Raw genomic sequence first — 17495 nt, 5'->3', positions numbered from 1 at the left:
CATAACTGGAATACCATTACTCCATTAAAACTTTTTTAATATCCTTGATATCATTAATACCAAGACACTTCTTCAGTTTCCCTGATTGTCTCAAAACTTTTTAAAAAGATAATTTATTTGTTTGAAATAATATTGAAATATACATGTCAATTGGTTAGTCTCATGTCTGTTTTTAAAACAGCTTTGGGATATAATTCACATCCAATAAATGGCACTTATTTAGCATGTACAGTTTTACAAGCATTGATATATTTGTACACTTGTGAAACTGTCACCATGAGCAAAATCATGAGCATAGCTATCGCCCCACAAAGTTTCCTAGCGTTCGTTTGTAGGCCTTCTCTCTTGCCCCATTTCCCCCCGGCAGCCAGTGATCTACTTTCTGTCACTACAGATTAGTTTGCAGTTGCTGTAATTTTATATGAATGGAATCATGCAGCTTGTATTCTTCTTTGGTCTGTGTTCTTTCTCCGAGCATACTTACTGTGTGATTTGTATCCATTCATTCCTTTTCATTGCAGAGTAGTAGTCTGTTATACAGGTGGACCACCATTTATCTGTTTACCTGGTGGTGATCACTGAATGGTTTCCAGTTTTTGCTCTAAAGCTGCTATGAACATTTTTTTTTCTTTGAGACAGAGTCTCACTCTGTCACCCAGCCTGGCATGCAGTGATGCAATCTTGGCTCGCTGCAACCTCCGCCTCCCAGGTTCCAGCGATTCTCCTGCCTCAGCCTCCTGAGTAGCTGGGATTACAGGCACCCGCCACTACACCCAGCTAATTTTTGTATTTTTAGTAGAGATGGGGTTTCACCATGTTGGCCAGGCTGGTCTCGAACTCCTAACCTTGTGATTCGCCCTCCTCGGCCTCCCAAAGTGCTGGGATTACAGGCGTGAGCCACTGTGCCTGGCCTGAACATTTTAATATACAAGTGTTTACATGGATATACACTTTCGTTTCTCCTGGGTAAATACCTAGGAGTGGAATGGTTGGACCAAATGGTATGCGTATATTTCACTTTGTAAGAAGCTGCTGAACTCTTTTCCAAAAGGGTTGTGCCATTGTTATTTTCTCACCAACAGTGAGAGTTTACTTCTCCTACATCCTTGCCAGAACTTGCTATGATCAGTTTTCACAACTTTCAGTCATTTTAATAGGTACATATCTCATTATGGGTTTTTGTTGTCATCGTTTTTTTCTTTTTTTAGAGACAAGATCTTGCTCTGTCACCCAGGCTAGAGTACAGTGGTGTGATCATAGCTCACTGTAACTTCTAACTCCTGGTCTCAAATGATCCTCCCACCTCAGCCTCCTGATGCCCAGCTAATTTTTTACTTTTTTTGTAGAGATGGAGTCTCACTTCAGTACCCAGGCTGGTCTCCAACTCTTGGCCTCAGGTGCCACCTCGGCCTCCTGGAGTGCTGAAATTACAGATGTGGGCCACCGTGTCTAGCTTCATTGTGGTTTTAATTTGCATTTCCCTAATGACTAATAATGTTGAACATTTTTTGCGTGTTATTTCCCATCTGTATTCTTTAGTAAAGCTGCTTTGATAAAGAACCACTGCCACCAGGGACTTGATTGTTTCCAGGGCATTTGGGTGGACAGAGACGGGAAATACACACACACACACATTATAAGATAAAATATGAGTTCATTCAATATTTCCAATTCGAAGTTACGATACGGGATTTTTACCTAGACTGCTTGTTTCTCCTTTTCTTACATATTGAAAATTCTAGTTCTGAGTAACATTGTGCTTTTAATCATTTGTTGCACATAAAACAGTCACAGCATTACCAACACTACCTTCAGTAACACAGTTACTGAAAAGTTATGTCGAGGAGGGAGATGAGTAATCAAATTTGTATTTCAAAATCATTTCAAATAGTTTCTCTTGATGGTTATATCACCAGTTTCATAAACATTTAGGTTACTTTGATTCATTTTACTTTCAAATTTTAGAGATTGAATTTTAATTTAAATCTGTTTTATAATTATGTAAAATATTTACATGTTTCCAAAGTTCAGTCTGAAAAACATGATTTTTTTTTTCTTCTTGAGATGGAGTTTCACTCTTGCCCAGACTGGAGTGCAGTGATGCAATCTTAGTTCACTGCAACCTCCGCCTCCCGGGTTCAAGCAATTCTCCTGCCTTGGCCTCCCGAGTAGCTGGGATTACAGGTGCCTGCCACCATGCCCAGCTAATTTTTGTATTTTTAGGAGAGTCGGGATTTTACCATGTTGGCCAGGCCTGTGTCGAACTCCTGACCTCAGGTGATCAACTGGCCTCGGCCTCCCAAAGTGCTGGGTTTACAGACATGAGCCACCGTGCCCAGCCAAAACATGGTATTTTCAAATAGCTTTTATCCCTGTTCTTTTCCTGGCTTATATTCTAATTTAAAAAAAAATGCTGGCTGGGTGCGGTGGCTCATGCCTGTAATCCTAGCACTGTGGGAGGCCAAGGTGGGTGGATTGCTTGAGCCTAAGAGTTTGAGACCAGCCTAGGCAAAAAGTGAGACCCTCCCCCACTCCGTCTCTACAAAAAATACAAAAATTAGCCGGGTATGGTGCTGCATGCCTGTAGTCCCAGCTACTCTGGAGGCTGAAGTGAGAGGATCCCTTGAGCCCAGGAGGTGGAGGTTGCAGTGAGCAGAGATCATGCCACCGCACTCCAGCCTGGGTGACAGAGTGAGACCCTGTCTCAAAACAAAACAAAACAACCATCTATCTCCATCTGTGCTATGCATATATATTTGTGTGGCTCTCCAAGGTACTGTACACCCCTCCTTGCTTTTTTCTCATTCACTCTGGAAGGTGCTTCATAGCAGTATATACAGATAGTCCTCATTCCTTTTTTAGCTGCTATACTATAGTTTTTTCACCAAGTTCTTTTCTAGATAGGTTTGGGTTGTTTCCATTAATTTGCTGTTCCAGTGTCTTAGTACCTTTTAATATTTTTGCCAGTATATATTTGAGATCTATATTTTGTTTTTGTTTTTTTTTTTTTTGAGACAGAGTCTCGCTGTCGCCCAGGCTGGAGTGCAGTGGCAGGATCTCGGCTCACTGCAGGCTCCGCCCCCTGGGGGTTCACGCCATTCTCCTGCCTCAGCCTCCTACAGGTGCCCGCCACCTTGCCCAGCTAATTTTTTGTATTTTTAGTAGAGACGGGGTTTCACCGTGTTAGCCAGGATGGTCTCGATCTCCTGACCTCGTGATCTGCCTGCCTCGGCCTCCCAAAGTGCTGAGATTACAGGTGTGAGCCACCCCACCCGGCCTATATTTTGATATTGGTACTTTTCCAGCATTTTATTGTGAAAATTTCAAAACCCAGCAAAGTTTAAAGAATTTTACAGCTAACGTCTATACTTACCACTACCTAAATGCTACCATTTATATCTTATATATTCATTTTACATAAGTATTCATCATTAATCCATGTTTTTTGACACATTTCATAATAAATTGTAGACATCTATACACTTCCCCCTAAATAGTTCAATATGCATATCACTAAATAGAATTAATATTTGTTTAGTTTTTTCTTCTGATATAAAATGTATATACTGTGAAATGTATAAATCTTAAGTGTACATTCACTGTTTTGACAAATGCGTGTACTCGTGGAATCCAAACTCCTGTCAATATACAGAACATTACCAGTCACGCCAGAAAGTTCCTTCATATTCCTTCATGTTACCTTTGCTTTGATGTTTTTTCTACCATCAGTTTGGTATTGTAGAGTCACTGCAAATTTGTCTATTTTGGATGCTCTGTGGTTAGGTTTCTCTACTGATTTTGCTTATATTTTTCATACCATTGATCTGTGTATTTCTATAATAGAACCTTAAATTACATCAGCTCTTCAGTGAAGATACAGATTTGATTCTCTCCCCACTCCCCACCTACTTTTTTTTTTGGAGACAGAGTCTCGTTCTGTTGCCCAGGCTGGAGTGCAGTGGTGCCATCTTGGCTCACTGCAACCTCCGCCTCCTGGGTTCACGCAATTCTCCTGCCTCAGCCTCCTGAGTAGCTGGGATTACAGGGATTACAGGCGTGTGCCACCACACCCAGCTAATTTTTGTATTTTTAGTAGAGACGGGGTTTCACCATGTTGGTCAGGCTGGTCTTGAACACCTGACCTCGTGATCCACCTGCCTCGGCCTCCCAAAGTGCTGGGATTACAGGCGTGAGCCACCACGCCTGGCCTGTTTTTTCCCTTTAAACACCTTTGAGATATAATTGTCGTACTATAGCACTCAAATCTCTAAGTATATGGGCCAGGTGTGGTGGTTCAGACCTGTAATCCCAACACTTTGGGAGGCAGAGGCAGGAGAATAGCTTGAGGCCAGGAGTTCAAGACCAGCATGGGCTACATGGCGAGACCCCGTCTCTACAAAATTGTTGTAAAAATTAGCTGGGCCTGATGGCTCATGCCTGTAGTCCCAGCTACTCTCAGGAAGCTGAGGTGGGAGGATCCTTGGGCTCAGGAGGTTGAAGGTATGGTGAGTCATCATCATGCCACTGTACTCCAGCCTGGCCAACAGAGTGAAACCCAGCCTGTATCAGACAAATAAATGAATAAATGACTGAATGCATGGATGGATGGTTTGGGGTATGTTACATTATTAATTTATTTAAATTGCAGTAAAAATAACATAAAAATTGCCATTTTTACCATTTTAATATATGCAATTTAGTGGCATCAGTAACATTCACATTGTGTGTAACCATCACCACCATCCATCTCTAGAACTTTTTTTTTTTTTGAGACGGAATCTCACTCTGTTGTCCGGGCTGGAGTGCAGTGGTGTGATCTCGGCTCACTGCAACCTCCGCCTCCCGGGTTCAAGTGATTCTCCTGCCTCAGCCTCCTGAGTAGCTGGGACTACAGGCACGTGCCACCACACCCGGCTAATTTTTTTGATATTTTTTTAGTAGAGACGGGGTTTCACCATATTGGCCAGGCTGGTCTCGAACTCCTGACCTCATGATCCGCCTGCCTCAGCCTCCCAAAGTGCTAGGATTTTAGGCTTGAGCCACCGTGCCCGGCCTTGTAGAACTTTTTTATCACAAACAGAAACTCTATATCCATTTAACACTAACTCCCCATTTCCCCCCAGCATGTAGTAACCTCTATTTTACTCATGCTTATGAATTTGCCTATTCTAGGTGCCTCATCTAAGTGGAATCGTTCAATGTTCCTTTTGTGCCTGGCTTATTTTAACTATTAGCATCAAGTTTTCAGCTTCATTCATGTTGTAGCATGTGCCAGTCTTCATTTCTTTTTTCTTTTTTTGTGTGTATTTTTGTGATGATTTTTCAAATCTACAGTTTTAATCCTTTTAAAGTGTACAAGTCAGTGGCATTTAGTACATTCAGAGTGTTATGCAACCATCACCATGATCTAGCTCCAGAACGTTGTTATCATCCCAAAAGGAAACCTCATGCCCATTCAGCAGTCACTCCCCATCCTCCCTCCCTGCAGCCCTGGCCACCACTGATCTGCTTCCTGTCTGTGTGAAAATGGCTCCTCTGAATATTTCATGTAAATGGAATCATACACAGAAGGCTTTTCTGCCTGGTTTATTTCACTTGCATCATTTTTTCAAGGTTTGTTCATGTCGTAATGTGTATTAATACTGTTTCTTTTTATTGCCAGATAATATTCCAAAAAATGTGCCATATTTGGTTTATCCACTCATTAGTTAATAGACATTTAGGTTGTGTCCACTTTTTGGCTATTATGAATAGCGCTGCAGTGAACACTTGGGTTTAAGTTTTCATGTGGATGTATGTTTTCATTTCTCTTGGGTATAAGCCCAGGAGTGAAATTTCTGGGTCAGAGACTAACTCAGCTTAGATTTTTGAGGAACCGCCAGACTGCTTTCCAAAGTGGCTACACCATTTCACATTCCCACTGGCAGTATATGTGGGTTCCAGTTTCTCCACATCCTCCCCAGCGCTTGTCAAATGTCTTTTTGATTCTAACCATCCCACTGGATGTGGACTGGTGCAGCTCTGTGGTTTTGACTTGTCTTTCTCTAACAGCTAATGATGTGCAACATCTTACTGCCTATTTGTATATCTTCTCTGGAAAAATGTTTACTCAGATCCTTGCCTTTTTTGGGGGGAGGGTGGTCATTTGTCTCAACTAAAGAAGACTTGTGTCTAGAATTCATAAAGCATTTTTTTTGTTTTTTAAAGAGACAGTGTCTCACTCTGTTGCTCAAGCTGGAACACAGTGGCCATTCACATGTGTGATCATAGCTCACTGCAGCCTCGGATGCCTGGCCTCAAGCCATCCTCCCACCTCAGCCCCCTGAGTAGCTAGGACTATCGGCATGAGCCACCACGCTTGGTTGTTCATAAAGAATTCTTTATGTATTCTAGATAAAAGTCTCGTGTGAGATATATTATTTGTAAATATTTTATCCCATTTTGTGGACTTTTTACTTTCTTGATGATGTCCTTTGTAGTATAAAAGTGTCTGATGACGTTCAATGTATGTACTTTTGTTGCTTGTTTTTTTGGTGTTATGTGGAAGAAACCATTGCCCAATCCAGGGTTAAGAAGGTTTCTGCCTAGGTTTTCTGCTAAGAGTTTTATATTTTAGCTCTTGTATTTATGGTGTGAGGTAGGTCTAACTTCATTCTTTCTTTTGGTGTGTGTGGATATCAGTTGTCCCAGCACCATTTGTTGAAAATATTTTTCATTCTCCATTGAATTGTCTTTGGCACCATGGTTGGAAAAAAAAATCAATTGACCATAAATGTGAGGGTTTATTTCTGGACTCTGAATTCTTTTCTCTTGATCCATATGTCTGTCTTTTGTTTTCTTTTTAAAACTCATTAATTTAAAGAGGGTATTTACAAAAGTATGCATTTATGAGCCACTGCTTTAAAACTTCTGTTTATGGTGTCCTGTATTTTATTTCAACCCATTTTCCATAATTACCTCATTTTGTCTGTCATGCTATCTGGAAGGGAGTGCCAGTGGTGAAGTGTGATGTTAATGTCATCAGGATGGTGATGTTCTCATTTTTCAAAGATTGCTTTGAACAGATAGGAAGTATCTTCTGTTGGCAGTGATGACATAAAATGTTGAAAATGAAATATGGAAGCTTGTGAGTCAAAGATTTCCTTACCTTATTTGCATTTGAAATGCAGTACCACAAAAATATGTTGAATTAATGCTTATAACTTTTTCTTTAATAAAGTAGACATTTTAGTACCATCAAAAAGTATTCTGTATACATCTCTTTATAGAGTTCCTGAGTTGGAGGTAGAAGAAGAAACCCAAGTTCAAGAGATGACTTTAGATGAGTGGAAAAATCTTCAAGAACAGACCAGACCAAAGCCTGAGTTTAACATCCGGAAACCAGAATCCACTGTTCCTTCCAAAGCCGTGGTGATTCACAAGTCAAAATACAGAGATGATGTAAGCATTGCATTTCGTATGTAGAAGTAATCTTTACTTTTACCTTACTGGAAGTGAAATGGACCTTTCCACTTCTGTCTTGAAAATGGAACATTAGTAGTTGGCGCTCTTGTTTCTAATCAGAGATGATGCATGCCTAATTTAACTGCATCTTTATTGGTCATTAAGGAAAGGAATTGAAACGAGGTATTGACAGAAGCACAGAGCAGTTAGAGTGACAGTGCATCTTCTGCTCACCCTGGGACTATGCAGGGACTGTACCCATACTGTGTGTTAACTGTATTTCATTTTTCTCAAGGGAGAGTTACAGATTGTGTCTTCTACAATTCAAAGTTATTCAAAGGAGAACTACACTCTATATTCTCTGAGTAGTTTACTTTCAACTCTGATTCTTGATAAGGGCATTTCACTATGAGTAGTTGATGGCTTTTTTTTTTTTTTTTTTTTTGAGACGGAGTTTCGCTCTTATTGCCCAGGCTGGAGTGCAGTGGCGCGATCTTGGCGCACCGCAACATCCGCCTTCTGGGTTCAAGCGATTCTCCTGCCTCAGCCTCCTGAGTAGCTGGGATTACAGGCATGCGCCACCACCCTGGCTAATTTTGTATTTTTAGTAGAGACGGGGTTTCTCCATGTTGGTCAGGCTGATCTTGAACTCCCGACCTCAGGTGATCCACCAGCCTCGGCCTCCCAAAGTGCTGGGATTACAGGCATGAGCCACCGCGCCCGGCTGAGTAGTTGATGACTTTTTAAACTGTGGTTGAGGTTCCGTGCGCTTCTGACACCTTTCGCATGTTGGTTCAGCAGCCAACGTGCTGCGGGGGTTGCTCAGGGAGCTCCTCCGTGTTGTGAGGCCTTATTGCTCACGGCTTAACGTCCAGCTCTTCTCAGAAGCTTCAGTTTTGCAGGGAGAGGTTTCGGGGAAACATCTAGCAGCATATGTTGATAGGGATGCCACGGGGTCATCGAGTCCCCGACTTAAGTTACTGAACTTAAGGCTAGGTCCACTGAAGCATTCTCATTATGGGATTTAGAATCTGTATCATTCTGTTACAGCTTGATACCAGTCACTGTGTCGAGGTGGGAGTGAGCAGGTTCTTCCTCTCTGTGGGGTATTAGTCATTGATTTTCATTTGGAATCTCAGGAATGTTATACTATTGTAGAGTTGTCATTTACACTTTGGTTAGTTTCATTTTCTGAGTGAGTACTTTGATTAAGGGTCATTTAAGATACAGGGTTCTTGGGAGGCCAAGGCAGGCGGATCACCTGAGGTCAGGAGTTCGAGACCAGCCTAGCCAACATAGTGAAACCCTGTCTCTACTAAAAATACAAAAACTAGCCGGGCGTGGTGGCAGGTGCCTGTAATCCCAGCTACTGGGGAGGCTGAGGCAGGAGAATCACTTGAATCCGGGAGGCAGTGGTTGCAGCGAGCTGAGATCACGCCATTGCACTACAGCCTGGGCAACGAGTGAGACTTCGTCTCAAAAAACACACACAAAAAAAGATACAGGATTCTCTCCCACCCTCTTGTTTTGGTCAGTCCAAGCTGTAGGAGGCCTTACTGAGTTTTGAGCTGTTCCACAAGAAATGGCTTTTTGTAGACATAGGCGGCCAGAGCTTTATTTCCTTGGCAATCTCTGGGAGGTGTTTTCTAACTCCATTAGCTAGCTGGGTTGGTTCTCTACCTGTCCACTTCCTTTGTTCTTTTTTGTTCTAGGCATTGTAAATAAAAATTTCTCTAAAACAAATGTGCTGTCAGGATTGAAATGTGCAGCTGACGTGTTAGGTAAAAATAGAAGCTGCTCTTTCTTAATCCACACCAGATTTGTCCTCCCGGGCTCCAGAGGTCTCCCAGGATATTTGAAGCAAGTGGGTTAGCTGAGTCATCGAGCCTGGTCTCAGTGAAGCACACATCTTGGTCCTTGTTAATCTTGGAGGATTGAAGATTTTAGCTAGGAATTGTTCTTAAAGCAACACAAGCCAGATCTTGGGTTCATCAGTTTACTTTGTTCTGGACACCTGAAGAGGCAGAAGCACTAGAATACCTAGCAAAGTTGAGACCTAGTAACAACCCCGTGTGAGGCACTGGGCAGTGAAAGCACTTGGGCCAGGGCCAGCTGGAGCTGCAAGCGGAGCCCAAGCCTTAGACTGTGTGTCCAGTCCCTGCTCCACTGTCCCGAGGCCCTTCCTGCTCCTTCCTGCCCCTTCCTGCAGTGGGAGGTGACTCAAAGCAGGGCCCCCAGGGAGACCTTACCAGCGCTTCCCTGCTGAGTGGCAAACAAGGCAAGGGTTGAGTATTTTGCCTGTTACTATTTTTGTGTGTTTCTCTTTTTACAGAGTGCCAGTGCTCCTGGACTGTTTTTCTTCACCCTTTTAGCATTAAGCATCCAACTACCTAAAGCCTCTGCTTTCTTTTAACCTGAGACCTCAAAGGGGACACAAATGTTAAACATGAAGGCTGTCATGAGCATATGGCCTAAAGGTGTTGATGTGCTCATGGAAGCTTTGTTCCGTTTCCTGGTTGTAGGAATGTTTAATGTTGTAGCACTTTGGACATTCTCATCTGAGATCACTGACATATTTTCCTTTCTGTAGGTTTTTACTTAAAGTGGGGTTTTGTGTGTGTGTTATCCGTTATTATGAGTTGAAGCCAAATCAAATTTGGATCAGATTTAATTAATTAATATAGTTGTCACAAGAGAGAGAATTTTAACGAAAGCAGTTCTTAAAAAACAGCTTGACTTCTTTGTGCAGTGTTGGTAGAACACTCAGGTAACCATACTCTGTTTTTATAAAATTTCTCTATATTTTGAGTCAGAATTGTTTATTATAAATCATCTGATTTTTAGCACATGGTATTATAGTCAGCACCCATGCTGAAAGGAATTTCTCTGTTAAGTTCCCTTCTGGGAAGGGGATATTTCCTTATTTATCAAAGCATTTGTGAACAGATAAGACAGAAAATAAGCAAAAATGAAAATGAAAACTTTTTTATCTCAGCAAAATACACTTAGATATAAAACATGTATATTGTTTGCTATTATTAGTCATGCCAAATCTTACATCTTAACCTGCTCAGCTGATAGAAATTTGGTCCCACTTGAAATCATAATAAGTTCAAAGATGTTTGGATTAAGATTATAATTGCAAGAGTGTGAGACTGCAAAACATACAGAACTCACTGTCTTAGAATTGGAACAGCAGTGCTGTTTTCCTTTGTCCAGCTCTGCAGCGCAGGGCCAGAGACACATCCAGAGAGTGGCTCTGACTAGCCCCTGATGGTGTTTTAGCTCCTGTGCAGCACATTGCAGCCACTAAGCCAGATGAGTGTGGGGATGGCTGTGGACTTGTGCGTGTTTGATGCTGTAACTGTGTTTCAGATGGTAAAAGATGACTATGAGGACGATTCCCATGTTTTCCGGAAACCCGCCAATGACATCACATCCCAGCTGGAGATTAATTTTGGTAACCTCCCTCGTCCTGGGCGTGGAGCCAGAGGAGGCACCCGGGGAGGCCGGGGAAGGATCAGGAGGGCAGAGAACTATCGACCCAGAGCAGAAGTGGTGGTAGGTGTCTGTATTATAAATCCCGGATGGTTTGGTGAAAGAAGTAAATAAGGACAGTGCCCTGGGCCCAGAACCAGGATGGTCTAATTTCAGAGGGTCATCAGTTTCTGCAGTCACTTCTTTCTGTAGCTAGTGTGGGACTGATGTTGGGGCATTTGGACAGTGTTGTAGCATCATGGACATCTCGCCTAGAGACCATTCTGTAGCCCTGGCTTCCAGGGTCTGCTGTGAAGGCACTCCCAGGATGGGAGAGAAACTCACTCTCATCCGCATTAGACGAGATCCCCAGGCTTGGGATTGAACTGGAGCACCTGACGTTTTGCTTACTGTGGCCTGATTGCATGCCTTGGGCTCAGGTGATGCTGTCAGAGTGGACAGAATCTTTCCTAAGATCTCAAGCCCTTTGTGAGGGGACCTTCCTCAACCCCTCCCCGGCTCACCTGCCTCACACCATCCTCAGCCAAGGCTGCCTGCTTCTAGCTCTCAACACAGCACGCTCCTTACCCCTGGCCTCTGCCTGCTGGCCTCCGTTCATCCTTCCAACCTCACTTCCTCACAGGTTTCTTTGATCACGTCTCCTAGACCGGTCAAGGTCTCGGAGCAAAGGAGTTTCTTTTCATTGAAGCCTGATCTCCGTGTGCGACTGTATTCCCACTGGTGTGGCTATCAGTCAGTGGCTGCTTTTGCTCATTATCGGTTTACGCAGTGCCACGCAGTGCCTGGCATGTAGTAGGTGCTTCCTAATGTGGTATGGACACTTATTCATTGGAAATCAGCCCTGAGGCCCCATGGCACAGACCCCTTCTCTGTGGCTGGTCTTGGCAATGCTCCTCTTGCTGCCCGGTTCCCTCGCTCTAGGGAGCAGCCCCTGGAAGCAGTGTCTATGGTTTGTTTTTGCTTAAGCAGGAGCAAAAACACAGTTTTTGCAGGGGGAGGGGAGTAGGGGTATATTTGGGGCCAGGATGGAAATAGGTCTATTCTGAGATAGGAAACACATCCTCACTCCTTTCCTATAGCAGAGCTCTAGCCCCTGTAGCACTCCAGGGCGTGTGTTGGGAAACCGCTGTGAGATCCAGCGCCACCCACCTCTTCACTGGCATCTGTCCCCACCTTCACAACCTGTGCACGCCCCCACCTCAGAACTGCCCTTAGGGCCTGACCCCGCCCCCATCAGGTCACACTGTTTCCCAATCCAAGTCCTTGTTCCCTTTGCTCATCTGTTGAGGTTCATCCCAGGGAGAACCTTCTCTTCCCACAAAACTTTACCTGACCTTCGTGTCCACTTTGCCACCAAGTTGCACTGGATGGCTCTCCTGTGGCCCCTCCGTCCCAGGGCGTGTTAGTGAAGCTCCTGACTCAATGGTCAGTTCCTCCAGCACCATGAGCTCCCCTAGGATAGGCACTGTCTGTGCTCCTCGTCCCCCCTCCAGTGCCCGGCACGCAGTAACCATTATATTTACTCAGTGAAGGACGTGCCCATGCAGAACCCCCCCAGTAAGAGCTTGCAGGACGTAGGAAGGGAGGCAGCTCCTTTTTCGAGGAGGCCGGAGGCCTGTGTGGGAGGGGAGCTGTACTTTCCTGGGTTAGCAGTGACCTGTGACTCTCCCCTTCCCACTGTGGGTCCTGCCTCTAATGCAGGCCCCTCAGCATTGGTGCAGGCCCTTGTATCCCATTGGGATATTGGGAATGGATGAAGGAGCAGTGGATTTCAAAGTATTTCTTTTCTTCTTTAGATGCAAGATGTCGCCCCCAACCCCGATGACCCGGAAGACTTCCCTGCGCTGTCTTGAAAGAGCCCTGTTTCCTGGCACCGCGGAGCTGCATTGCACACCTGTGGAGAGACTTTTCCGGCTGGGCCAAGAGAGTCAGACTCTAAGAACAATAGATGTTGCTTTTCCTGTGTCGTGTGAATTTGTTGCACTTTTTCGGGCTGGGCTGTTAGAGGGGCTTCTCCAGAGGCTCGAGAGCAGGCCATTTCCCAAGAAGAATGGTGACTGTGTTTTTATTGAAGGAATTTCAAATGAAGAACAGGAATAACGTTTAAAATGTGTACATAGAGATAGTATAGACTCCTCCGCGGAAGCATGGACGGAAAGGAGGTTGTAAAACAGACTCCATGGAGACTCTTAGGAAGCAGTAGATTCCTGGAGGCTGTGCCTTTAGCATCAGAGGAAATGCATAGAGCTGGAACTGTTAATGGAAAGCAGTCACAGCTGAGTTTTCAGAGACCAAGAAATTAAAATACAATTGCACTTACTGTTTACTTGTAAGTGTTATCTACTCTCCTGGAATATTTTGAGTTCTGGTTTTCACTTAACCAATCATTTAAAAATCGCTATTGTGTAGCCACTGGCCACCACTCTGTGACACAGAATCAGAGAAAGTGTTGATTTTTAATGGTGATTTAAACTACCTCGTGGTTTCTGTGTGTGTGCACACACACATCTAGTGTTTGGGTGGTTTTTAGGAAGAATATTAAGTATATGACTTCAAAAACCATGTTATTTAACCTGCCAATCAAATGGAAAGGGATCATGGCAAAAGCGAATACCGCATCCTTCCTTAGAACTAGAGTCAGAGTTTGGCAGCTGTGTACAAAGGCTTCTGCCCTCGGCTTGGGCAAAAGTTGTAAATAACTAGTATTTATTAAGCACTTACAAGCAGTTTTTCTCACTTAGCCCTGGCCCCAGTTCTAGAGTTCCTCTTTATTGCTTTTGGTGAAAGTTTGGGGTTGGGGGTACACCTCAGAGGTTCCGTAATTCACCTGGAGTCCCACCCTGAACAGAGCTGGACCCAGAGCCACACATGCCCAGGAACACACACTGTGCTGGGTAGGAAGTGGGCCTAGGAGGGCCTGCAGGTCCAGGCAGCTGTAGAGCTGCTAGAAACTGGGGTGTTGCTCTCCCCGCTTTCTCATAGACACAGAGGTACTGTCTGCCTGTTGTCACACAGTTCATATGCTCGCTTGAGATGGAATCTGAACCTTGGTCCCAGGATCTGTGCTTTTTCCCACTTTGCCACACTATCTAAGGTGGCTTTGAACTGGAACCCAAGTGCAAATAAAGGTTGGTATTCGCTCCTGACTTTGTGTAGAGAAAACAGTCCTTTGGTTACTCCCAGGCCACAGCAGTCGGTCATGATTTTGTTGAATAATCAAAGTTGAATCTGTACACGTCAGGGTCAGTTAAGGATGTTTGCTTTGGGTGGTAGCCTACTTTTGGTCTCTTATTAAATTATTATCTGAGTACTAAGGTTTATCAACTGAGTGTTTTCTTCCCTTTCCTGGAAAAGGCAATGGATGCAAGCGCCCTGATTTCTGAAATCTGAACCTAGCTGGTACAACATCAGGGCTGTGTCATGACTCAGTGGCTTTGAAGCTGTCACACTGTCATTTTGCCTAACCGCGGCTTTGAAGATGAGCCAGAGAGCTTTGAAGAAAGTTTCTTTAGTGTTGTGAATATACTTGAAAAGCCCACAGCACTTGGTTCAATGTTGCAGTTGCAAAAACATCGACAGTTCCTATCCCATAGAGCTGCTGAGTCATGTGGTTGAAGACAGTTTTGGGGAACCCGGTGCACGTTCTGAACCTGCAGTGGGCTGTGTTTGCTTACCAGGGCTAGCTCGCGCTGACTTGGTCGTGTGCCTGGATGTAGGCGTTTTGTTGGCGCCCTTTCTGGATTGTGTCAGGTTGTACATAGCCTCAAGTGTTCCAGAGAAGCCAGGGAGGACAGAAGCGAAGGGCAGGGGGGTGTCACCAGCATTCCGTAGGGACAGTCAGATGCGGAGGCGGCAGGACCTTTTGGACCACAGTGCCCTGGCCAGACTCCTCAGAGGTGCTTGTGACGTGGGTGTGGACATGTCCTGGGGCAGCGCACCCTGGGCACCAAGTTTCTGGCTGGTGACTTAGACTCAAGCAGATTAACCCCATGAAAGACGCTGATGAGGGTTGTCCCCAAGTCTCCTGAAAAGTGGAGGTCAAGCAAGTTTGAGTTGGTTATAGCCAAGCCCAGGCCGGACTGGATCATGTCTGAACCAGGAGTTGACTGCTGGGCCTCAGGGGTGTCTTGAATTGTGCCACCAGGGCAGCTCCTGAAGATTCAGCTCAGGGTGAGGTTCTGGGGCTGCTGCACGCAGCCTGGCACCAGGCGGGGAAAGCCGCCCTGCAGTAACTGGGCTGAGGGGCCAGATTCTCTAGAGATGGGGGTGCTTGGCTGGGCATGGTGGCTCACGCCTGTAATTCAGCACTTTGGGAGGCTGAGGCAGGCAGATCACTTGAGGTCAGGAGTTCGAGACTAGCCTGGCCAACATGGTGAAACCCTGTCTCTACTAAAAATACAGAAATTAGCAAGGCGTGGTGGCAGATGCCTGTAATCCCAGCTACTCAGGAGACTGAGGCAGGAGATTCACTTGAACCTAGGAGACGGAGGTTGCAGTGAGCCAAGATCGCGCCACTGCACTCCAGCCTAGGCAACAAGAGCAAGACTCTGTCGTTGGAAGGAAAAAAAATACAAATAAAAAAAGGGAGGTGCTGCCCGAGAGGGAGGGGGTCAGTACCCGACTTGGGATGAAAGCCTAAGCTGCATGTCAGACAAGCCTGGGAAGAGGCAGGCTGGACACACTGCTGCCGGCTGGGAATGCCTCCGAAGTCAGAGTTGGATGCCTTGAACAAGACCCCTCTAGCCTAATGTTGCTTATGAGCCTTTGGCGTTTGCATTCCATGCAAGGTGGGCCCCTCTGGGCCAGCCAGCCTCCTTCCCTGTGCTGGTCAGACTTCAGACCATTTCCTTCTGTCGATCAGCAACTCCATGCCATTCCAGTGCACGGGAGCTTCACGGGAAGGAGATTACTGTCCTCTGAAACTGTACTGTGCAGTGCTGGCAGGTGCTTCGGAGCAGCTGAGCCTGTGTCTCTGAAGCTGGGAAAGGCAGAACGGGAGCTGCCCGTGCCTGCCCTGTTCTCAGCAGCAGTGGGTCTGCCTGCCCTCTCCACACGGCAGCCTCCACTGTAGATGGAGAAGACAGATTTGCTGATTTTCTTTGGCTGCTGCTGTCTCCTCTCAGCCTTCCGCAAGGATCATGGCCCATGTGAACAGCCTTCCCTGAACCCTCCCGACACTCATGCCTGCTTCAGACAACTTGGGGTGGGCTGCGGGTGTGGGAAGCTTTGGCCTGGCTGTGTCCCACAGGGGCCTGTGTTGTGGATGGAGGGTGAGGTGTGGAGAAGGGAATGAGGAAGGAAAAATGCAGGGATCTTTTAAAACCTGTTTATTATCAAATAAGATATAGATAAAAGTGCAAAACTAGACTGGGCATGGTGGCCCATGCCTGTAATACTTTGGGAGGCTGAGGTGGGAGGATTGCTTGAGGCCAGGAGCTCAAGACCAGCCTGAGCAACACAGTAAGACCGTGTCTCCACAATAAATTTTAAAATTAGGTAGGTGGCACACACATGTAGTCATAGCTACTCAGGAGGCTGAGGCAGGAGGCTGAGGCAGGAGGATGGCTTGAGCCCAGGAGTTTGAGGTTACAGTGAGCTATGATCATGCCACTGCACTCCAGCCTGGGTGACAGAGAAAAACTTCATCTCTTAAAAAAAGTGCAGAACTGCCTTGTAACCACGTTTTCCTCCAAAGCCTGGCCACGTGGACCATGCTGATCACCACCTCATCCCCGCTCCCAGGACTCATTGCCCCCAGGTGCTCCCCTCCACGCCAGTGCTGCCTTTTCAAAGAAAAGTCTTTCAGACTTTAAGTAAGTCCGAAGGATGCCCCTCCACCTACCCGCTTTCCCCCTGCACCTACGGCAGAGCCTGGTTACTGAAGGAGCAGAGCGTTTGCTTGAGAGCCTGGGAGCCCTGTCTTGTCATGCCTTGTCATTTTACAGTCAGGCAAGGACGCTGTCTCCCTTGCTGCCTGGCTACTATTAGGGCAGGTAGAAGCTGAAACCAGATTCAGTCCCTGAGCCCCACGTCCTTTCTACACACTCCTGAAATTTCCAGTGAATGGACTAGTCCCTTGGGCAAAGCTGTTAGGAGAGGGGACAGGAAAAGGGACGCCTGTACCTCAGCAGAGGATGAAAGGAGACATGGAGTGTTTGCCTCTGTGCTCAGGCACTCTGACCATGTGGAGATGGCCATGGTGCCTAGCAGGGTACTGCACACTGCAGCAGTGCAGAGGACCCACGCTCAGGTATTCTCCATGCAAACCGGTTGGGACTAAAACTTGGCTCCCTAGGCCTAAGGGCCTAAGCGGCTCCTGCCTGCTTTGCCCAGCCCAGTTTTTCTGCACATCTCCTGTTGCTCCTGGAAAGCCTCTGCCTGGGCCACAAAGTTTCCTTGGACTCTAGATGACAGGAATTTCCCCAACCAGATTGCAAAGGCTCTCACACCCCTCACAGCTATGCCTTGGGCCAATCAGGCCTCTGTGGGGAAAATCAGGGAACCACCGCCATATGAGCACTCCTTTCCTTCTTTCTTTTTCTTTCTTTCTTTCT

The 17495-nt window shown here is 45.7% G+C and overlaps 2 protein-coding genes across 15 annotated transcripts in view; one reads left to right on the top strand and one right to left on the bottom strand.

Annotated features, from left to right (window-relative positions):
• Window positions 1-14251, top strand: part of HABP4 (hyaluronan binding protein 4) — a 43216-nt gene extending 28965 nt beyond the window's left edge. Inside the window, exons 6-8 of one of the 2 annotated variants that reach the window (XM_055271804.2) lie at window positions 7269-7440; window positions 10819-11004; window positions 12738-14251. In XM_055271804.2, coding sequence (XP_055127779.1) covers window positions 7269-7440; window positions 10819-11004; window positions 12738-12794 — 415 coding nt within the window. In that variant the 3' untranslated portion in view covers window positions 12795-14251. The remainder of the gene's footprint in view (window positions 1-7268; window positions 7441-10818; window positions 11005-12737) is intronic. The other variant, XM_055271805.2, reaches the window with a different exon arrangement.
• CDC14B (cell division cycle 14B) overlaps window positions 12991-17495 on the bottom strand; it is a 136252-nt gene continuing 131747 nt past the window's right edge. For 6 of the 13 annotated variants that reach the window (XM_055271785.2, XM_055271788.2, XM_055271792.2 and 3 more), the window contains one exon: window positions 12991-14965. In XM_055271785.2, the coding sequence (XP_055127760.1) occupies window positions 14756-14965 (210 nt within the window). In that variant the 3' untranslated portion in view covers window positions 12991-14755. Of the gene's footprint in view, window positions 14966-15861; window positions 16007-16208; window positions 16564-17495 lie in introns of those variants that run through there. The other 7 variants (XR_008656583.2, XR_008656585.2, XR_008656587.2 and 4 more) reach the window with 4 other exon arrangements.

This window comes from Symphalangus syndactylus, chromosome 3 (assembly GCF_028878055.3).
Source record: "Symphalangus syndactylus isolate Jambi chromosome 3, NHGRI_mSymSyn1-v2.1_pri, whole genome shotgun sequence".
Lineage (NCBI taxonomy): Eukaryota > Metazoa > Chordata > Mammalia > Primates > Hylobatidae > Symphalangus > Symphalangus syndactylus.
The sequence above is the reverse complement of the archived record's forward strand: the minus strand, read 5'-3'. Positions and strand labels throughout refer to the sequence as shown.